Raw genomic sequence first — 24246 nt, forward strand, 5'->3', positions numbered from 1 at the left:
TTATTCACAGATGGATTTTAACAAGAAAATACTTGTTAAAAATCTTTCTGGAAAGTTCAATTGAACGTTTTTTTAAATCAGCATCATATTTGAATGTAGCCTGTCAGTTACTGTAATGATGTGCTGGTATCGACCGCCCACTGCCTAATTTACCAGCCAACAGCTGAAAAGGGGAGTACCGGCACTTATTTTTTCCCACTTAAAGCACTGGACTGTATGATTTTCTAACTTTTTTTTTTACCAAGATTAAGATTCATGATTACTTTAGCACTGGATCTCTCTCTTTCGTAATGTGTTTTTTTGGTGAAGTGATTAAAGAAAGTGGTGTTTTTAGCGTGCTGAACTAGTTTTTCTGCAGTATTTGTGTGCGTTCCATCCTCACTGAAGCTAGACTGTGCCAGAATGACACATACTAGGCTGTCTGGGTTGAAGCCTAAGGTTTCAGTTTCAGTTCAGTTCAGTTTATTTATTTAGCACACATTTTATATTCAATGGTGCACGGAGGGAGCAAAGCCGATTGGCTTGTACATAAGTTCCACCCCTATAACATATTACAACAAGACAAATTTCTATGGCTAACAAATAAACATAGAAAAAAAAGGAGATAAAGTGCATACATAGTCAACGTTATATGAGCAAAGTGAAAAAAAAGAGAAAAAATGGAGAGATAAAGAGCAAAGTGATCAGTAACAAATAGATACAATAGAAATAAGTAATAAATAATAAGAGTAAGGATGTGGGATATGGAGAGAGCGGGAAATTCAAGAGAAGTTGAGATGTAGTTTGCTTTTTAAGTCCATTCCAAAACATAGGACCTCTATAGGACATATTAAAAGTTAAGGTTTGCCCTGTCATCCATGTAACCAGCTTCTTTTAGAGTGGATGCAGACTGACGTTATTATAATGTTGTGAAGGCATGTGAACATAAGAGGTTGCAAACTAAATGTAGGTTCTACTCGATGCTTTTTCGGTTAATTGCCCACTCCTCCTCAAGGTTACATCCACTTTCTTGTTTTGGAGCTTTTAGCCACATCCCATGGTCGCCATTAGCAGATGATGCTCCAAACACTTTTCAGAACTTCTTGTCTGTGTTGGCTTTAAAGTTGTGTTTGACAGTTCAGTCATGCACAGTTCCATGACAACAGCCTCAAATTCATCTGGTGATGACGACCCCGTGATGCCATTAAAAGCTCCAAAAAGCTTTTAGCAGACAGATTTGACAGATGATGCTTCGTCAGAGCAAATGGCTTTTAATAAGAATTGAATTTGTCAGGGGGCCATCACAGCATACCTCCCTGTCTGCTCTGACAACAAGACAGATGACAGCAAAATTCTGGTTAGCTCAGCCTTTCCCTCGAGATCACATTAGTTCACCCAGTTCTTCAGGAAGACTCTCCAGAGAATGTGGGAGTGTGGGTTCACACAGAGAGGATAAGACATAGTAACTTATCAAACCTGACCCTCCTCCATCAAGGTAGAAGCGACACAAAGCTAAGCAAAGTCAATTAAGTAGCCGGCAGATTACAGCTGCAATCAAATGAACATTACGAGGGCAGGAAGCCAAACAGAATATAAAGTGACAAGGTGGCGGCACTGTCTATCAACCAAAAATACTCACACCGAGAGGAAAATGGGTAAACATCCAAATATATTTGCTAGGGATTAGGTAATGTGTTTACTGTTTACAGACACGCACAGACGGGACTACACACAGATATGTAAACACAGTGACCAAAACATATGTCAAAATTAGAAATAACCACATTCAATTTAATATGCAATCAGAATCCTTTTGATAGCATGGTGAAGGCTGATGCCAACAGCACAAGAATGCTCTAATTTAAATCCCAGAAGCTGCCTGATGATTTGGATCCCATATTACTGCTGTTATTGCTATTCCTGCTCTCAGTGTGTAAACATGCTCTTTTGGTGCACAGATGATGTGAGGAAAAGGTGTGAGACTGAGAAGCCCAGTCAACTGTTAAAAAAAAGAGAGAGTATTAGTTCTGTAATCTGATGCTACCATGTAGAATTTATACATGCACGCAAACATCTGTGCATCATATAGAGTACATACTGTACAGACGCCTACGCAGGGACCAAAAATAACATGAATATATCCACCGACTGCATGGCATCTGTATTTTAGCCCTCCTCCATTTGCTGCTCTGTGCCGGCTGGGCAGTAGATCTCAGAGGCAGGAGCTGGGTGGAAAGCGAGCAGGTGATGCGGGCAGGGAACATCTTGTACAAAGCAGCCGTTTGTTTGCTGGAGGATATCACCTCTCTAAACCTGGCTGTCTCTCTAACTGAGCCACGGGGCTTTGAGGTTGAGCAGAAGGCAGACGAGAGGTGGAGAATGTATAGATAGCAATGCGGAGGGAGGGCAAACACGGCAGCTGCTGAAGCAGACAGCAGAAGAAAAGATGTTCAGCTCAGAGATGGGGAAAATAACTTTGTCGCTCTCTAACCCGTACGTGGAGATTATTTTTAGTGCATACAGATGCATCCACATGAGGAAATTAGATCACAAGAATCTATGTGTATCTTTCCCCTCTGAGTTTGCATATATGGGTAATGTATACTTCCTTGAAGATGAAGGCTCACATTTCTATAGCCTATCATCACCATCACAATCAGCAGTGGCAGTCTATTTACAAATCTGCAAGCAATGTCAATGGTATCTTTCTCCTATTTGTGCACACTCTCTCTCAGCTGGCTAAGTTGGCCAACAGTTTGTGGCGCTCACAGTTCATCTCAGTATTTATGTGTGAGTGTTTATTTATTTATTTTGCCCCTAACAGGCCCATATGTCGGCACCATCTGCCCACCCAATTCGTAGTGCTCGTCATCCCTCCCCGTCTTCCCCCATGTGCCTGTCTCCTCAACCTACTCTCAACCTGTTTTCATTTGCCTCGCTGGCTCAAATAGATACTGTTATGTTTAGCGCTCATAAAAGTTTTACAGGCTTCGGAAAAATGGGAGCTCAGGTTAGTGGAGGCAAAGGAGCCTGTTTATGGGTAAAATGGACAAATTTTTCTGATTATGTTTGGAGGTATACAGAGCACTGAGATGAGACGTGAATAACCAATGTTGTTGTCGCTTCTCCTCGTTGGGTTCTTTCTCCAAACTCTGTCTCATATGCTGCCTCACTAACTTTCTCTCTCTCTCGTCCATGGGAGATGGAGATGATGATGGTGTTCAGCTTCTCTTTACTACTGTATGCAGTTGCCGACCTTGCCTTTGGCGTCTCTGTGCTTTGACCCTCACTGCATCTCCATGGGATATTGCCTGATACGCCACTAACATATATAGTACATATATATAGACACACTCTCACACTGAACCATGGAGCACTTATCTTATATCTGTTGAATTACAGATTACTTTGCCTCCATTAGAGTGTATACACACCACTCCCAGATGTACTGCACAGATTCTATACTATAACGGCTGCTTTTTCAATCAGAATAAACTGCCTGCATGCTGGCATCTGTAATAGACATTATACTAGCCTACGCAAACATGGATTTATACATCACTCAAACATTTCACACTCCATTTTTAATAAGCAGAGAAGAAACATACTTAAATACAACCCTTATAACCCTTTTCTTATGATAACATTAAACATTTACACAGCTAACAGTGACGAAAATGATTAAAATACTGTAATTAGCGCGGATGTTCATGAATGTTTGTTTGACGTTGCCTAGGAGATCTGTGCCAAATCTCGCGAGAGTGTGTTGTTGAGACAGAGACGGTTCTTGAACAAGGTTCAATTGTCCGTCTGAAAATTGCCATGTTCGTGTCAAGCTGTTCAGAAGAGATGTGTCTTGTGACAAATGAGTCCAATATTTAGGCTACTATGGGGCGAAGTGACCAATTTTGCTAACATCCGCTGTAGCATCCATCCACGTAAATGTAATGCATTACGCCCGGACACATTTGGTACTTACACCCGAAAAACAACAATGGCTATGCTAAATGCTAAATAGCTCCAGTAACAGCAACTCCGTCAGCTGGTCACGTCTAGAGTGCTCCACAAGTCTCCATGGATACAACTTACTGTTTACCCTCGCACAGTGTGACATCGTCAAACAACGTCGACAAGAAATTGCGGTTTTCCTCGGTTTTCCTGTCCACACATGACTGCTGAAACCGGACTTTTCTAAAAAGTTCACCCTGGACTCTGGTTACAAAAAACTCCGGTGTCAGGAGCCCACAACTGTGGTTACATGTGGCTGACAGGCCGAACTGTGCAGAGAAACACACGGTTTCAAAAATACCCCCGTTCGTATGGACGGCCCCTAAGTAATGATCCATCGTAGGCAGAGGGCTAAGCAATCTCATTTTGAAGCACGTTTAAAAATATGACCCAGTAGTTAGATGTTTATTTAGATGAATGTAATATACACTTTAGATGGATGGATGACAGTAAGCTTGTGAAGAGCTTAATCCTATTTCTAATCCCCAGTGGTCTTCAGCTTGATCGGGGATCAGTGGTTAAAGACCCAGGCGCCCCCCCACCCTGCCCCCTCCCTTATAGCCACCCAGCCCCACCACCAATAATGGCCTGGTGTGCAGCACAAGAAGCTCTAACACCCTCAATCTGACACGGTAGATTGAGGCTTGCTTTGGGCTCAGACTGATCTGGCAGCGCTATCAGCGTTGGCACAGACAGGTCTCAACTTTAAATGAAGTAAAAAGTCAAAGGTATAATCCTCACGCTGCCAAAAATCTAGCTGGATACAAATCTGGCCAAAATGTAATCACATTATTATTATTATTTTTTTTTTTTCCAAAAAATCACAGCAGCAAGTTCTGACCCCAGCCAAGTATGACACTATTCCATTTTCATATTGGCACTGTGACGCCACCCATTAATCTCCTGGATGGATAAATAAATTTGTGTTTGTGTTTATCCTTTTTGGATACCTAACACTTCACTTGCTTGTTGTAAGATGTCTTCTGTTTAAAAAAAAACTACTGCACTGATTCAACATTGCACTTGTATAACAAAGGCTGACTCACAATGGACATTTTTTGTTGTTGTTGTTTTTTAAAGCAGAGACATTGTACTTTTTAAATCTTCCTTGTCCAAATCTGGCATCTGCCTTACTCACAATGCATTCTGACCTCTGACAGTTCAGTCAAAGTGTCTGGTGTGTTATGCAAGTAACAGCTAATGTAGCCTCAGGCTACTAGCCTCATCCAGAGAGGAGGAGTTGGCAACAGAGGTCTGATAAACTCACTTCTTCCTTACTCCACAGCCCCAGATGTTTTTCCTTTTCATACTTTTAGTACAATGTCTTGATTTGTGGATGCAGCATTATTGCACGTAATGATTTTGTTGAGCTTTAATATCTATCGGCAGACCACCCTCAGCATGTCCACATTTTAATTTATAGTATAAATACAGTAGAGCATGGCGCAGTGGCTCAGGTTACCACAATCACCTCACAGCAGGCGGGTCAATCTAATTTACCCATTAATAAATGTGTTTGTGTCTGCATGTGTTGTAGTGTGACCCGACTCTTGCTGGTTGCATTCTGGGAGGATTCAGCACACTGCAACCTTACACACAATGAATAGGTGTTGAAATTGGATGGCGATAATAGAATAAAACTATTGCAACATAATCAGTGTTGTCCTTGAGGAGACAGCAGAGAGCTCAGACTTTAAATAGTACTTCATTTGGTTAAATCTAATAGCCCAGAATTTTAGATTTAGATTTTCACAGATTGTACTTACTGTTCTTACATGTAGGACTGATCTGACCAGTGAACATGTTTTTAAAACTGAGCAACAGTAAATACTAAAATGCAAATATTGACATTGCAATTTTGTTGTGAAAAAAGTAGGTTTACTTTTTTTTTTATCTTCCCATCTGAAATGAATTGTATTTCCCACTTTTACAGGCAGGCACAACACTTATGCAGTAACACATGCACATGCACACACGCACACGCAGACTAACACACTTAGCAGCGTAGCCACCAGGAGGAGGGGATGGGATGTAGGGCTGATAGGGCTTGCTCCACTTTTCCATCTGACAGAGCAGAAGGGATCAAGACCGTGTCAAACAGAGAGTCAAAGCAGTAAGAGGGAGTCGGCCAGTAGGGCTTATACGTGGGCTCTGCCTCCACTGGGCGTTACAGACGGTGGACAGGATGGACACTTAGCTCATTTCCCCAGCTATCACAATAGTCCTTAGAGACCGTGTTAACATGGAAGCTTCGATTCTCAGTGTATTACGTTTGACTTCATGTTGAGGACAGTGGCCGAGGACAGTAACATGTTCATCAGTTCTACGTACCATGTAAAGTCAGAACTTAAGCTATGATTTCTTCTTGTAACTGGACCTCGTGGATAACTGTTGGCCGCTTGCACTTAGTTCTACTTTTTAGTTTGGCTGATGAGGTAAAGTAAATCCAGTCGAAACTTTTTATTTTGTGGATAATTTGTGTTTTTTTTACTTTTTGTTGATTGCATCATCATGTGACCATTGAAGGTATAATGGAGCACTGTGTCTTACCATTTGGCCAGGGACCGCCTTTACATCTGATGCTAGGGCAAAGTCTTAAACAGTGATGAAGTTGTTGTTACTAGTATTATATAGTATACATTTAGATTAGAAGCCGTGAGGGAGAAGACTCGTTCTCGGGTGGCGGTTGGAATACACTGAGTTTTGACCCTGGGATCAGTAGCTTTGAAGAGCCACTTGGTAAGTAACATCTACACCCCCTTAAAATCTATACGAGGTCATTTTATGGCTTTGTATGCTAAATTCTTTTGCACTGGAAATGAAGGACTGTACATATGCAACCTAATGTTAAGTAAAGCATTTGCCTTGTGCTTATCTTGTTGACTTGCACACTGCCCTCTTTACTTTTGTGCCGCTGGACATAGGCTGAAAAGGCATGGTGTTAGTGCTTTGTGAGACTCGGAGTTGCCCCTTTGGCCTTATGTGTCCCGGTTGAGCCGCTGGCAAGATTCTTTGAAAATGTCCAGTTTTCTCATAAATCCTCTATATTTTCTACGAGACACAGCATATGAAAATCTGGACACAAAATATATAGACATACTTTTTTCCCTCTGATTTAGAACTAATAATCCATTTCCTCTGGAACTATTTTCTTCAGAGCAATGTGGCATGTCCATGTTAACACAGAATGCAGGCAGTCAGAACGGCAGGCTATTTATGGCTGTGCCCGAAACCTGTATCTCTGCTTTTGCCGTTCGCTCACTAGCTCGCACACCAGGAAGAAAGATAATCCCGGGAAAGAAGCTTATAAATTAGCCCGTGGCCATGGTAGAGAGCAGATTGGGCCAGTGGAGGTCAATGACAAAGCATCTGACTCGCACGAAAATAAGGGAAGAAGCGGGGAGGAGGGTTTTGTGTGACAACCTCACATGACATGAACCAAGGGAATGACAAGTCACATAATCCAAGGCCTGTCCAGTTGTTGTCTGTATCACAGATATATGCAAATGTGCATATAAAACTAAGAATTTAAGTCAATAACTATCAACCATAGGAATAATGCTGTCATAGACATCATAGGAACAATTTCTCTTTGGTGGTCGTCTCTTTGAGCCTGTGATGGCTTCCCCCATTACTTTTTTTTTCATATTTATGCATCAAGAGATTTTTCTTTGTTTCCATTCCCTGCATCATTCCATATACATGTGGCTCAGATCAAGTGAAAAGTATTTTGTGTTTGGTTTACTGCCACGGAAATAACATTTAGAAACATAAGCTGTACAGTCTTGCACATAAACATCGCGGCAAGCTGCAGATAATCTCACAGTGTGTGTCTTGCGTTTATAAGACTCGTCTTTACATCAGTCAGTGGAGGAGAGGAAAGCTTAGTTCCTACAGAGTTAATATCTGGGTCAAATACATTTATGCATGTAGACACACAAAGTCACTGAAATTCAAACATGGGCCAACATTGTGGCAGACACCACAGTGTAAATGTATGCTGGTCAATGCTTCATAATAGCCGGTATGGGGAGTTGAGTGAGTACAGATGATTTGTGTCACATGGAGATTTGCTTCAGTGCCTCTGAGATGTATTGGGAGTAAAAGGCCAATATGCACTGCCTATATGTTGAATGTGAAACCCATCACCACCGAATTGGTTCTTTAAATCTGACATTTGACATAATCAGACACATCCAATATGCTCAGAGTAAAAATACGTGCTCCATAAGATGGTAAGATGGTCTGTCTCTCAAATGTCTGAGGCAGACTCAGTAATAACAAGTAAAAAAAAAAAAATGTGTTGGATCTCACACATAAATGTTTAAAAACTGGATCAAAACTTACTCCACTTGGCCTTCAGATTTCCCTTAAGCGCTTTGGCAAATGACACACTACACTACACATGCATAGCACACACTTGGATGTTCTCAGTTTAGTCTTCTGAGTCTCCAGTGTGGAAATAATTGGGGAATTTGTCAGAAAACCTCAATAATTTATTAACTGGATATGGGAAAAATGCAAAAATAAAGATTTAAAGCAGAAGTAAGCGATAATTTTGTGTTAATATAAGTCTTAAATAGTTATATCTTCCGACAGCAATCACTTACATAGAGTGTTTGGACCGAAACACGGGTCTCTCAGTCACTCTGCTCTGCTCTGAGCCGAGGAGAAAACTTTTCTCGTATCCTACAAGTTTTATCCAATGAGGAGAGAGAACGGCATAAAGGGCTGTGTGTGCAGTAGAGGCTGACACGGGAGTGTTTTTTCAATCCCGCCCCGTCCCGCTCCCGCAAAAAAAATCCCGTCCCGTCCCGGTCCCGTGACAAAGTAAAAAAAAAATCCTGTCCCGTTCAAATCCCGAATAAATCACTCCCGATCCCGTCCTGTTCCCAATTTTTTCTATGAACACAGTCATCATAGATCCCCCCTCCCCTCTCTCTCCCTCAGCGCACTGCAGGCTGAATGACAGACAAAACAAGACGGTAGATGTGGCGTCAACACATCTACCGTCTTGTTTTGTTATTTCAATTAGTGATAATGAACGCCCTCCTCGTCCTTTCTCTCTCCCTCTCTCTCTTTTTCTTTCTTTATTTTTTGCTTGTCTGCATCACCTGTTTAATGCGAGGTGGAGATTACGCCGCCGCATCAGCTGACTCCTCTGACTGGCGGAAAACGTTTAATTGCCTACCGGTATGTTGATTTACACAGGTTACACACCGCTACGTAGCCACGACAGTGATCACTGAGGGTGTGCGGTGTGCAGTGTGCATCAGCTGTTTAATGCGAGGTGGAGATTACGCCGCCGCCGCATCAGCTGACTCCTCTGAGTCAGTCTGACTGGCCGAAAACGTTTCCCTACCGGTATGTTGATTTAGGTACACCTCTACGGAGCCAGGACAGTGATCACTGAGGGTGTGCAGTGTGCATCAGTCCACACACTTAAAACTTTTGGACCGTTTTGAGCGCACCATCCTGGCTTGTGCTTCTTTGAATGTCGCGCTTTGACTCCCGGTCCCGTTCACTCCCGTTTACATTTTTTCCCGTCACGTCCCGATCACGTGATTCAAAATAAATTGACTCCCGAATCACGGGATTCCCGTGGGAATCCCGTGTCCCGCGGGAATCCCGATAAAATGTCAGCCTCTAGTGTGCAGCCAAGGGATGCGCGTGAATGTGGTGACGTAGGGACAAGCTGTAATTTACGGTTTCAAAAGCCTGCCTGGAACGCAGCATTAGCCAAAACGACCGGATCGCTTACTTCTGCTTTAAATGTAAAAATTACAATTAAATAGAGTTAAAGGTAAAGATATGGTGATGATTTACCTTGCTTGTTACAAATGTACAGTAATACTGTTGAGCTTTAGGAAAACCTGGGAGAGACAGATTAGGAGACAACACATGACAATTCCACAGGCAGATTAAAACACAGGATGTTGCTTTTGACACAGTGAGAGACAGCTGGGCCAAGATCTCCGGATGTCCTAACCTCTGTGTCCTCCCGTAAACGACAACAAATTGTGACATGATTAAAAATGCACAGTTTAAGACATTTTGAATTGTCCAATTTGAATCTGCTTGACTCTATTGAGTGCATTAGGAAAGGTCTAACCATTATTGGGAGTCATTGAAAACAGATGTTTGGTGCTTGGTGGCCCTTTCAGTTATTTTTGCTCATTTGACCTTTGCGAAGGTGAAAGGTGAAAGGTTACACATAGATGGAGACATTATGGCAGTAGTGACCTTTAGGAAAATCGCAGGTGTCACTAATGGCATTAGCTGTGGCTCTGTTCTTTCCAAGTGTCCCACTAAATCATGATAGTGGGACATCATGCGCACAATACCAGGAACCTGGAACTGACGCAACTTGGAACTCAGCCCTCGTTAATTTGATTATTTACACGTGTGACTTTACTGCTATGAGCTAAGTGAACGCACCTGAGGGGAGGGAGGGGGGGGCATTGATGTCCTAGAATTTGTTAATCTTTCTAAAGAATCACAAGAAATAGTTTGCTGCCAAACAAGATGCAGGGAGCAACAACTAGCATGCATAAGGTACTGATACACTACACACTACGGTAGGCCTACAGGTATTTGTTTATTTGTTTATTTGTTTATTTGTTTATTAAGATCCCCATTAGCTGCAGCAACGCCACAGCTATTCTTCCTGGGGTCCAACAGTATCAAATATACAGTTGAAAACACAAAACATAAACATTATAAAAATTTAAAACAAAAAAACAAGTGAGCGATATGCTTAACCTAACAAAACAAAAACAGAATAAGTGTTTACATTTCTTAACTGTGCTTCATTCATTCTTCGTTATATTAATTGTTCACATACTAATCCTATTACCTACATTTCTACATATCATATATGTATACATCATTACACATCACACATCATACTTGTATATACATTCATTCTACAGAATATACATTATAATAACACATATCCTATATCCATCGAAATATACTCCATATATAAATATACCATGTTGTCTTACTTTGATAAATGCTGTTTTATTAATATTTTGAATTTCTTTGTGTTCGTGGTGAGTTTGATATTTTTCGGCAGTGAATTCCATTCTTTCATACCTCTATACAACACCGTACGCTTGATGGCGTTAGATCTTGCTTTAGGTAATGTAAAGTTTCCTACAGCTGCATGTCTGGTGATATATTTATGACTCTCTGCACTAAAAGCGAGGTTTTTAAACAAGATAACAGGTGTTTTTAGGACAGATATATTTCTAATAACAACAAACAGTGAGTACAATAGTCTGTTTAGGTCTGTCTTTGACCAGTAACCAGTTAAGTTTCTTGTGCATAGAAATTATCCTTGTCCTGTAGTCACACTTAAGTATTGTGCGGGCAGCTCTATTCTGTATACATTGTAGTTTATTTAACATGTCTCCAGTGGCATTTGACCAAACTGCAGGGCAATAGTCGAGATGTGATAATATTATCGATTGGATTGCTGTTTTCAAGATGTTTATATTTATAAAAGTTGCATGTCTTCTTAGAATTGATATACCTCTACCCATCTTTGCAATCATATTATTAATGTGTTTTTTCCATGATAATTTGTTGTCAACTGTCACTTCCAGCAATTTGGTCTCATGTACCTGGTCTATAGTGATATCTTTGATTTTATTTTTTAATACAGGATTTCTATCAATATTATGATTTGAGCCTACAATCATGCACTTGGTTTTAGATATGTTCAGGACCAGCTTGTTTTCTTTAACCCATTCAGCCACACTTTCTAGTTCCTTATTCATAATAGTTTCTAATACATTATTAGTAGATGCTGATGTATATATGGTTGCGTCATCCGCATACATAACTGTGTTAGCCTTCTCTAATACATACGGTAAATCATTTGTGAAAATACTGAATAATAAAGGACCAAGGCAGCTCCCTTGAGGTACTCCACATGTTGTGGTTTTGGTATTGAACACTACGCAGTGGAAGAAACAAACCATACACCATGTAATTTTAATGCAGCACGAGGACTGTCATTGTTGACTCTGTGTGTTGTGTGATGCTGACACAGTGGAGAGTTTTCACACATTGGTATCTGCATGTCTTCTCAAGGCCACTTAACCTCTGTGATCCATAAAAGCTTTTTTTTCTGTAACAACAAGCCCTCTCCTTCCTCCCTACTTCTATTTATAACTAATTAACTCTCTGTTTTGCTGTATGTATCATCAGCTGTCACTGTGTATTAGACAAGAGCTGTGTTCGAAATCATCCACCCGTTCCCTCACTCCCTATCCCCTACATTGTGTAGGCTATATGATATAGTGCACTACATCATGTGCACGATGTAGGGAACGATGGGAGGAGAATTTGGACACTACACGGTAATTTTCTGAACATGGTTGCGTCAGCAGATGCGCCAGGTATTGTTGTAACGCAAGCAGACGCGCCGAGAATCATGTAAACAAACCGGACACATAAAAATAAAATAAGAAAACCCGGACACTTGTGGGAACATTTGAGGATGTGATTCTGCATGGTTTCTCGGCCACACTACTGTTGTGTGTCCCCATAGATATAGGCTATATGTGTGTGTGTGTATTTAATAGATAGATATAGATAGATACGTGTATCTATGTCCCCATAGATATATACACGTGTGATATATCTATGGTGTGTCCCGACCGTGAGCTGTAACGGCTCGCGTGTGAACTGTGGCTATTAGCTTAGCTCGTAAGATCGTATTTACTACATATTCTACTACAGTTTCTTTATTAGATTGATTTAATGCTGCCTGTTACTGTTCGGATGCTGCTGCCCAACTCCTGCTCCTCAGGCGAGGCAAACGGAGCGAAGGCAGTTTACTGATAAATAACCTAAAGAAACTGTAGCTAACATGCTAATGAGCTTGCTCTTCTTCTCTGGCAAAACACGACTGCATTGCATTGTGGGATATTGGAGTAGAAAGTAGTGTACACCGTGATTAGGGGGTGATTTCGAACACAGCTAACTATACTCAAAGTTTTTAATAATAATAAAAAAAAAAACACAACACTGGTTATACACTGTGCTTCACCATATCACGTACTAAACCTTTTAAAAAATAATTCTCTCGAAAATAAGACACATGTTCCTGGGATTTACATGCTACTGAATTTGTGAAACACTTTTGCTGTCCCTCAGTGCCTTCTGTGTCTCTTTGCATTTAGCTCTCCTCTTCCACATTTTAATATCATCCTCCTGTGTAATGCCTGATGACACAAAGGCAAATATTGTGGACATATTTGACAGCACACTCAACGGGAAATGAGCAATGAGGAGCTGACTAATGGACACAGGGCATACAGTTATAGCTAATATCAAATGGAAAATGGGCAAAACTATATATTTTGGCCACAGTCATCTTGTGAATCAGTTTTGACAGCATTTGCCAGCAGCTAAAATTAGCTGATGATGTTAATCTTTATTACATCAGTGACAGCTATGTAGAACAACATTTCTGATGTTAAACGCTTAGCAGTTACTAGATTGCTTCCAAAAAAAAGGAAGAGTGAGACAAATGTGCTCACATTAAGTGTAAAATGCAGATTGTGTGCATCATGAGGTTTAAGGTGCATGTTAATCTACATTCTCTGTACCTTCCCCTCACAGATGTGTCATTTTTTTTCCTGTAAAAGATGAAACATTGCTCAGTGGGCCAGGCAGATGTGACTTGACATCAAGCCTTTTAGTTTTCAGAATTCAAACCATGTTTAACCTTTTTTTGTTATTTAACAGAGGGGCAATTGGCTTTCATAGCACTGCCCTTTCAGTCAAGAGTTGGCACCAATGTTTTTCTGAGCGAGACATAAAAGGTCAATTTACCCTGTTGTTTAGAAAGAATTTTCCTATTTTTCTTAACAGCAATTACATCATTTAACAAGCATTTATGGAGAAAATTGGACAGCAATTTCTCTTTAGTCATGCAAACAATGAGGCTGTAGGGATGTCAGTCAGTCAGTCAGTCAGTTGTTTGCTTAATCCACCACCGACAGAAACACTAGGATGCTTCTCCTTCGGCATCACCATGCTGTTGACATCTGCATTAAAAAAATCTGCAGTGAAATGTCTCAGCTACTGGGCTGAGTACCATGACATTTTGTTCAAACATGTCACCTTCAGCTGACCTTTGGTTTATACTGTATCATGAGTTTAATCATAATCAACAAATGTGTAAAATACAGGACTGAAGTGGAGTTTTTACTGAGATATAGATTTAATATCTCAGCCGCAGTTATTTATAACATGAAGTCATCAAGACGAAAATTAATAGAAGTCGAGCAGTAATTGAAATCACATCAATTAGAATGTTATCATTAAACAGAAAAGGAGGTATGTGGTAATACTAATAATAATTATTATTATTCAGGCAATTAAAGTTGTCAATTTATCAGTTTAAAAACACAGCACAATTGCACATTGTCACAGACTGACAGAGTGGAGCACGAAAAGTTCACAACGTACAGTTGATGAACATCACACATTATAAATGTGATAAACTCATTCAGACCGTGCCTCAGTGAAGCCTCACAGTGCCACTTGTTGAGCCATAGACTCTTATCTGTTCAAACTCCAAGTGCACTGAGGGATAACTACTGTACCTCTGCAAACTAACACCCATTTGATAAAACTTTATTTGTTGAAATCCACACCAAACAACAGATGCGTCGATTATCAACACATCAGGAAACTGTATGATGCTATGTACAATATTTACACTTTGCTTTTTTTTTTTTTTTTTGATATCTTTGCAGCATACGTTTGGGATCTGTAGCCTATAAACCAACCATACTGATATGTGCACCTGTTTGTACATCTGGTACCTGTTTGCCACGATAAGATGAGTCGCCAGCAGCTCCAGTCTCATTCAAATGCTCTAACAAAAGCAAAACAGGAGCAATGTCCTTTAAATCTTTCCTCACAAGCTAAGCCCAACTGATAATCTAATGTTTCAATGATCCCAGCGGGGCAGCAGTTTGTGTTCCCTGCAGCAGCTGGAGTGGCTTGTTTTTTCTTTGTGGGTGAAAAAAGAATTAGACAAATTCAAAGCTGGCCTTTTTTTTTTTTGCTAGAAGGCAGTCAAAACCAACAATCAAATCCAGATTAACTAGACGAGGGGCAGCAGTCAATTAAGATGGAAGTTCTGCAGCCAAAAAGCAAAGAGGTCACGTAGGATGTGCATTTGTGCGTGGCGTGTTGGTGTAATCTTCAGCCACCCCCTGTTGTGAGCTGTCAGACAGTTTCTCATCACCCGAACTTCCTCTTTGCTGCCAGACTGTCACAGAAGACTTGATATATGTGTGCGTCTTTGTCGCATTGCTGTGTTACTGTAGGAAATGGGGCACACACGCCTTCACGTGTGTCTATAAGTTAACCTACATGCATAAATCGGTATGTAACACTTCCGCTGTCTGTCTATGCAACATGCAATCATTAATGCATGAACACTAACAGTCCACATGGCTATGTTGTACATGTGTGGTGAAGCCATTTGTAAATATTTAACTTGACATCTGTTGGGATTTTACATCTCAATGACATGTTTTCTATTCATTTTTAGCTCAGATGAATCATAAGCACAGGAATCCACATGTATGGTTTTTTTGGGGGGGCTTCTTTTAAAGAAGCTGAAAAACACTAAAAATACCTCACAAAGTGAACACACTTTGGAGGATTTCCTCATAAGAAGTAACAAGTGCACATATCCGCTCATTCCCTCTGTTCCTGTCGCTCTCCCTACCCCGCCCCCTCCCTCTCTGACCCCCCCCCCCCCCACACACACACACACACAAACACACAAAGCTGTGCACCATGTTGCTACCTGTCAAGCTGTCTCTGAGCTTCACTGCAGTGACTCGTTTTCCGATCTTCAGTCTTTGAAGTGTCACTGTTCAGATGATAATCATCAGGGAATTATACTCACATCTCATTACTGACATTATGAATTGACTGTGTGTGTGCGTGTGTGTGCGTGTGTGTGTGCGCGCATGTTCATCTAGTTTAGTGTGCATTCCTCCATGCCCAGATATACTTTTGAAATATACACTTGATACATTCTTTGTCATTTGTCGTTACACTGACTGATTGTGTTTGAGTGAAGTGTAGCACGATGCTCTGGTTTACATGCCGTCTTTAATTGGCAGGTTGTCCATACACTTCTCAACAGTTTGACAGACAGAAGAAGAAAAGACATAACGACTACATTCTTTCTTTTATTTGTATTGTTGAGATGCACAAATAATTCATTGTTCATTCAGAGTACAGAATATGCAAATCACTGAGCTACATTGTAAGTTTGTTTGTAGTTTATTGTCATACTCACAAAGTGCCTTGAGAAAATCTGTGCAGTGTGTACTACAGAACAGAATGTGTTGGTAATGAACATACAATCAGCAAAAAAATATGTTTGCAAAGAAAATATCCTCACACATTGTGTCAGATTTAGGATAAAATAAATCAAATAAAAAATACATTTTTATTCTTATAAAAATAAAAAGGATGGAAATACAATATAATCACATCAATATGATATGTGATATTGCTGAGTCTCCTTTGGTTACACATTAGTTGTGTTTCAATTCAGGGGCAGTATTCGCTCTTCAAAGGACTGGCCCTTCGTAATTGAGGTCGATTGCTATCCCATCTACCCCTGTTATTATCATGACATTACTATTATTACCAAAACATCTGCCTAACCTAGACAGCATGTTTGTTTTTTTTTTGTTTGTTTGGGGGGGTGGGGATGGGGGCGGTCGAGGGTTGTTGGTTTTTGTCAGTGTTTTTTTTTTTTTTGCAAAGGAATGTGGCTTTAATAGTTTCACTGTCAGCCGCCTCATGTAAGAGTAGAATATTCAGGCTCTTGGGCAGATCCACCTGTTGGAGCTTTCATTGCCCACTAGTGGAAGGATGTAGCCTGGTCTTGCTGTTGTGATACATTTGGCCTTCAAATTTAGCCTTGAAATAAAAAAAACCTAAATTAGGACATACTGTATGTGTCAATTAAGCCATTATGACAAAAGGGCAAGAGTTGTTCCATATTTTTCATTATTTTTTTGGCAATTCTCAGAGGAAAATGTTCAAGTGTCTGCCTAGTATTTATCTAAATGCTCGTAACCAAAATTGATCTGGAGAGACTATAAATACCACAAATAGTTTATCTTTTCTCATAGTGCAGTTGTCACCAAAGCTCAGCTCAACAACGTGTTGCCGGACAAAGCCCACCTATTTCCATTGTATTGAGTGATTTGTAGAATGCGACTCGTATTCAGATCTTAATATAACAAAGTCCTTATACAGACAACACAATTTTCTCACTCACTCTGTTGAGGGTACTCATTGCTATTAGCCTGAGAGGAGATAATTAAGTTCTCCTCTAAAGCATTAGCCGTGAAAGAACAGTGTACACCGTGCTGTCAGCAATATGATTACATTTCACCCTTTTCTGCTCTACAAGTCTGTATGAAGGGAAGAACAAAATGCACAAACAAGATAAATATTCTACTTATTAAAAAAAACAGGGAATACATCATAGCATTTAGATTCTTTATCATTGCAGACCAAAAGAAGATGTAGACAACTATGAGTACCTGATAAAACGCATCAGAGTCAGCAGACAGAAGCAATTTACCAAACTGCTTTATCAGGACTGTGTGCGTGGTGTGATCTGATTTGATCAGTGACCAAACAACTCACAAATGTCATAAGATTCTTGTTCAGTTATTGTACAGACGTGATTGGTGCACGGCCTCATGTACCATCTTGTTTTTTTTTCTTCTCAAACTGAGCGAAGTCACTTCAAAACAGTGGGAAATATCAAAAACTGTTGTAACTTTTCCACAAAACAGCGTGTTCATGTCGAATCCCATTACCCGTGGTGAGAAGTTGATTGAAAATATGTTTTCAAGGTGTTTAAGTCTTGATGCCTCTGTACCCATCAATCACAGGGCCCTAACCCTAGCCTCCCCACCAGAACAACTCTACGCAGCCGTAGAGTTTCTACAAGCCAGAAGTATACCTAAGGCTAAACATGAGGTTAATGTCTACTGTGGGGCAGCCGGGGTAATTAGTTCAGATTGAAATGTATTGATTGACCTCTGCACTCAACCTGAAAGCATTTAGAGGGAAATAAAGGGATCAGGGGAAATATGTAGAGTAATAAAAAGTACAAGGTTCCCATTGTATGAGATTCTGAGATTGTTGTTACTCCTGTTGGAAGCAACGAGCCATTTAGCGCTGAATAACGTTCCTCCACCACTTAACGCACACTGTTTTTGTTTTTTGTTAACTGCTATCTGATAACACCCCTTTCATTCTTCAAGGTCTCAAGACTTGTTTCTCCAAGAAAAGGGGATGGTATAAAAAAGGAGAAAAGAACAAAGATGAGAAAGAAAGTGTTTGGGTGCTAAACAGGGCGAGGACTTGAGAATAAGAGAGGTGACACAGACTTGTATTGGCAGCGGTGTAAAAGAGCCTGTCAGTGGGTGTGAACGCCGGTCGCTGCATATTAATCCTACAGAGTGAATGGGTGAACTCTGTGAACTTGATGGTGAAGAGTGTCTGAAATGTTCCCTCCCTTTGAGTTGGATCCTCTTAAAGGTGTGTGTAGTCACGTTGGTTTTTTTGTGTGTATTTATCTCACAGTCACTGTTTATGTCCCTTGTGACAACACCCCCCCCCCCCCTTCCCTTTTTCTCTCCACCTCCAGGGAAGCTGGCGCAGAAAACTGGGGCACAGAAGGCTGCCAAACGCTCGCGTCAACCACTGTCCACACCAAATGCCTGTGCAGCAGGATATCCACCTACGCCGTGTTAGCGCAGCAAGCTAAAGACCCGGTGAGTCACACCAATGTACTCTGTGGGACTTTGGGGGCTAACAAGGCAACTATTACCAGGGGCCAGGTCATTGAGCTGATGAGCTGCTGTTGTATGAATTTAGCTGGCATCCCTGTCTGTTGGATTCTTCTGTAAAAAATATACAACAGGCTGCTACAGCTGTCATTTATCGTCTTTAGTGAGGTATCTGTAGGTGATGCTGGGATGGCTGGTGTCTTATTTTATAACAAGCATCTTTTTCTGAGAAGAAAGCCGCCACAGAAGCCAGCCGTCACGGTGTATAAGATGCCATTTTGATCATGGTGTCGTTCACTTGTCTAATTATATGTTGATTGGCTGTCACTCTCCGCGTTATGGAACTTTTTTTTTTTGAGCTACAACTTCATAAAGGTCAGGCTGCTCAGCGAGCTACTAGGATGTGATGTGTGGAGAGAGAAGAGGAGACGTCAAGAGAAAGAAACAGATTTTGTTTTGTCTGTGCGTGATTTTGCCTGCAGCACATAACCTGGGCTTCTATAAATAGTCCTAGTGGCTTGGAGTGTCTGTTTGACATGATTAAAGAAGGCTTTTTAGCAGTTCAGGGTAATGCCTGTTCTAATACACTGACCCAATCTTCTCTATTGCGCTAATGGACATCCAAAGACCTGACAGCTCTTAGCTCACCTTCCTCTCAGAGCCACCCTCGTCGTCGTGCAGCAGACCCTGATTCATTAACGACGCTGTTAAACATTCCACACCGTCACCCCGTCACACCTTCCATCTATACCTATATCCACTCTTATACCCACTGTCTTGTGTCCTTTTTTCCTCTTGTCGTTTGTTCTCCGCCTCCACCTCCTCCCCCTATTTTTATCAGCCACATCACCCCCCTCCCTTTTCACCTCGTTAACACTTTCAGTTGTTGTTCTCACTTTGTGCCACAGCTCCTTGACTGCTGTGGTCACAAAGTGTTCCCTATAGCTTTAGCTGTTAATTTGTCTCCATGCTTGCTTGCTCCTTATACCCACGAGGACAGTGATTACATTAAATAATCAGGGAGTGTAAGGAGATGGAGTTTGGTTAAATTTAATGTTACACACGAGAACCCCCCCCCCCCCCCCCCCTTCCCTTAATGGTGAGTTCAGAAAATGGAGCCAGCTAAGCAGATCCCCAGTAAGCACTGGAGGGTAACTCCAGGTGTCACAGAAATGGGAAGTGATTGTGAGGAATGGAGGTTTTTGGGGAGGAAATGTTCAACCACACAGAAAAGGTCATCCGGTCTCAGCTGGCAGCGAGAGCAAGAAAGAGAAGGAAACATAGAGAAAGAGAGCGAGACAGAGAGATACTAAGCATGGATGCACTAAGTAGTAACGCATTAACAAACAGACTGTTGCTGAGATAAAGAGCTGTGCACTTATGTACGCATCTATACTTCAGTAACCTACATACAACACTCAGAGCTGTGTACCCTGCAGCTTTCAAACACACGGTGATTAAAAACGTCCCTGTCCTCCTGGATCTGGACACCTTGACTATGTTTGCTGCACATAGCCGCTCTAAGGTAGTTTCCCCCTATCAAATTCCTTATTTCAATTTATTTTGGGAGTTGAAAGTGGTCACTTGACAAAGTTATAGAAAATGACATGAGTCTGCAGCTCAGCTTCTTACTGTAAGTTTTAACTCACTGTTTAGCTGTCTGGCCACAGCTGTGCCGTTCTGGTTTTCTCTCACATGTTTTCAGTCAAATGCTATAGGTTTATGGTATGGTCATGTTTTAGTGATATTCAAAATGATTTTTTTTTTTGCTGTAGTTGCACAGAGCAAAACATAATCCCACGTTTGCCACATTCAAAATTGACTCGGCATCAAAATGAATTTATTTTGGCTGAAGATTGTATTTCAGTCCTCCGAACAGCGGCTCTGTGATTGGATTCCCTGCAGTGTTAACTTTGCACCTATCCACAGGCTTGTATCTTACTTTGTACATTTGATTTTTTTAAAATCAAAGATCCATTTAGTTTCTGATGTAATTGTTTGTCTGTCGAACAAAACTTTCTCATCAACAGCCTAGTGTGCAAGAAATTAGATCATTTGTGATGAAAGGGCCTGTTTCGTTTTCTCTCTGCAAAGTTAACTTAGATTTTTTTTCGGAAATACTGGAACGGCATGGAATAGGTCACACAGAAGGGTTATACTTACAGTACTGTAACACACTTGAAAAGGGCATTTCTATCTAAAATGTCAACCAGTCACCATAATCCTCAGTTGCTGCTGATCGCCTCTCTAAGTTTAGATAGATTGACGGATCCAAGTGACAGTTGTCTTGAACTTTCACTCGGATGGATCAAGTCATGTAATCCATCCAGACCTGGATAAGTCACATCTTGCTCATGTCACCATCGGTGAAGGTGAGAAGGTAGAAGTGAACGGCCTTTTAAATTATAGATGCCCTGCCAATTTATAGGCTCTGAAATGGACAGTCGAACCATCAACAAGGAACTGGCTTGTAAGTGATTTCTATACTGTACTATAGGGGCCATTATCCCTGTCTCCTCTGTCCCCTGGATACCCCCTTCATTCTTTTTTATGAAGTGTGAAGAGGGTCAAAATAAGGTGATGGCCTTCAGGTGAGTAACTACAGTTATTCATTATTTTGTCCCTCAAAGCGTGGATAACCTCACAGGGGTCTAGAACCTACATTACAGTACTCGGAGAAACATTAATTCCCATTATATGGAAAACACGGCGGCTGCAACCTATAAGCGGAACAGGTCCCATTCCTGCCGCTATTTCTGGTTCCCTTGACTCCTCTTCCAACTGAAAAATATTGACTTTTCCCTCGTCACACAGCAAGCAGGTCAGCCACGTTGAGTGAAAGAGGACTAGGAGGGAAAAAAGCATTGACTTCTGTGACATCTGTGACATCTGTGAAAAGTGTGCTAGTCGTTAGTGATTCATCGTTCAGCCCCCACTACCACCATTAGATCCAGTGCTGAGGACCGGAAGGTATGGGTCAGTGTTTTTGTGTCAATGGCTCTCAGATAGAAGCCGTCGGGGCCAATGCTGAGTGCACTTTGTTGCTTTAGGGTGCTCCAGAGTTAGCTTTTTTTTGTTCCAGCAGAGATTGGATTCTATAAAAGAGGAGAGAGAGATGGAATGAATTTGGCAACACATAAAAATAACCTGCAGCCACATCCAGACATGCAAACACAGACAACCATAGGTATGGATGCACTTACTGTAAGGAATGAACACACAAACATGCATGCATGTAACTCCAAGCGCACACACACACACATGCATAATTCCCGCATAGACACTCAAACACACACACGCTCATATGCTGTGTCCAGGCTGTGTGGCTGTTGGAGCAGAGCTGAGTATCAGCAGCCCAGCTCTGACAGCTTATCCTGGGCCACGGCGCTAGGGACAAGGGGGGTTGAGGATTAACCTCCATGTTTAATAGAAAAGCGAGGGAGGGAAGGGGGGAGAGAAAGAGATGGAGGGATTTAGAGGCAGTGCTGCCATTACAGGCCGTTTACAGTGGAGTGAGGGATAGCCAGTTAATCCTGTTTACTTTCTATAGCCTCTGAGATTTCTCTGTGTGTGTGTGTGTTTGTGTGTGTTTTTTCTCCTGTGCATCTATAGAGAGACCTTCACTATCAGACACAAGACAGAGGTTGTTACTTTAGAGAAAGAGGAGAGAGAGCGAGAGAGAGAAAGCAGACTTGATTGAGCGAGGTCATGAAGCTATACAATAAACCAAGCCACCTAATTCCCAGTATGACTGCAGTGGGAACACAGACCCTACGGATATGTCTGCACTCGCTGCCTCCGCTGTGCTCACAGGGATCATGGGATTTGGAGTTGAAGGAGGAACTGGCTTTATAAAAGTCAGTTTAACATTTTGTGCCTTGAGTTAATCAAGTGAGCTCTAACTGTTTGCATCATTTTTTTTGTCAGCACATAGGGCCCCTGTCCTAGTTGTGTTAGAATTGATTATAGTTTTCAAGTGCCTCTTTCCAACTCGTTTTTTAAAGGCTATACCGTGCAGTTGGAGTCATAGCTTGTGCTGGCCTAAGCTGGCAACTAGAAATGCAAGTTAAAAGGTCAGTGGTTCAAACAGCACCTGAGACTGTGATCCAGTCGGCACAGATGAGCTCACAAATAACTACACACAGGCAAGAAGATGAGAAATAGCAGGGCGGGCATGGAGAAGTGGGGATGTGTTTGTGCTTCCACAACTTACTGATGAACCAATTACTGTATCAAAGCAATTTTCTCAGAAGAACAATATGTGAATTGATGTCTGCTTCTCCTGTGAAGGATTTCTCACAGCTTCTTTCACCTGCCAACTGTACCAGCTAACTGCCTCTGGCCCAATCATTCTCAAGAAATAATGGGTCTACTTGAGATAAATTGCTTCTTGTTTTCTCTACTGTCATTAGTGCTCACCAGCAGTGAATCTGAATAGGAAAATCTCACAGCATCGTCTATTATTTAGGCTATTAATGGTCAAAGTGAGTGATTTGACTGGAGAGGGCTGATAGGGATTATTATTGAGGTGCCACAAGATGGCAGCTCATATTTTAATTTATTATAACAGGAGACAGCGCTTAGAAATAAAACAAGGCCTTCCCTTGATGAAGCAAGACTACAAGGTTAAGGTATGCAAATACCTTGCACATGTCAACTGTAATTAAAAAATGAGGGTTGCTAAAAATTTATGAGGGCCTCTTCATGGAATTGTATTAAAATCTTTGAATCCCTTGTCAGATTAACTGAGGGTTAGTTGCTGACAGGGGAAACGACGACAGAGTAAACAGATGATTTAAATGTGTTTCTCTGTGTGAAGATACGGATATTTAGCAGAGATGTGGCAAGGACATTATTTTGGCTCGTTTGATTTTTAAAAACTGAATGGAAAGTGCAGTTGAATGTGGCACTATGAATAGTTATATTGATAGTAGCCCTGGAGAAAAGGTGTATCGTGATGCTACAGGCTTTAAGTCCAAACCTTGATTTAGGCCTTTGCTCTGCATTCACCCTATCAAGCACTGAAAACCTTGACAGAATGTGAAAATAAAAATACCTGGGGATAAGGCCACCACTTGATTTGATGACTTTACACTTAAAGTCACTATGTCAGCTCTCCAGGTTGTCACACACTGACAGGAGACTTGCAGCTTGTCCGGAGAATACTGAAGTCAGAAGCTGTTAAGTTGAACCCCCGAGGGTCTGCTGAATTGATTGAAGCATATCAGCTTTTATTTACCTAGTGCTGTGACAGCTAAAATGGCAACTCCATAGCAGGAACACAAGATTAGAGATGTATAATGTTACATATCTGCAGTATCTGCAGTCTGCTTGTATACTAGTCTGTATTTGTATGCCTGTACCTGTGTGGGGACAAATGGAGCGCATA

At 41.2% G+C, this 24246-nt stretch overlaps 1 protein-coding gene across 48 annotated transcripts in view; it reads left to right on the top strand.

Annotated features, from left to right (window-relative positions):
- The window catches only part of adgrb2 (adhesion G protein-coupled receptor B2), a 230935-nt gene that overhangs the window by 152044 nt on the left and 54645 nt on the right, over positions 1 to 24246 (top strand). For all 48 annotated transcript variants that reach the window (XR_015037151.1, XR_015037152.1, XM_085792214.1 and 45 more), the window contains one exon: positions 18716 to 18842. Coding sequence is in view for 46 of the 48 variants with exons in the window: in XM_085792214.1 (XP_085648340.1) it covers positions 18716 to 18842 (127 nt within the window). In the remaining 2 variants the exon portion in view is untranslated. The remainder of the gene's footprint in view (positions 1 to 18715; positions 18843 to 24246) is intronic.

This window comes from Trachurus japonicus, chromosome 11, assembly GCF_045865225.1.
Source record: "Trachurus japonicus isolate A0001 chromosome 11, Traja_1.0".
NCBI lineage: Eukaryota > Metazoa > Chordata > Actinopteri > Carangiformes > Carangidae > Trachurus > Trachurus japonicus.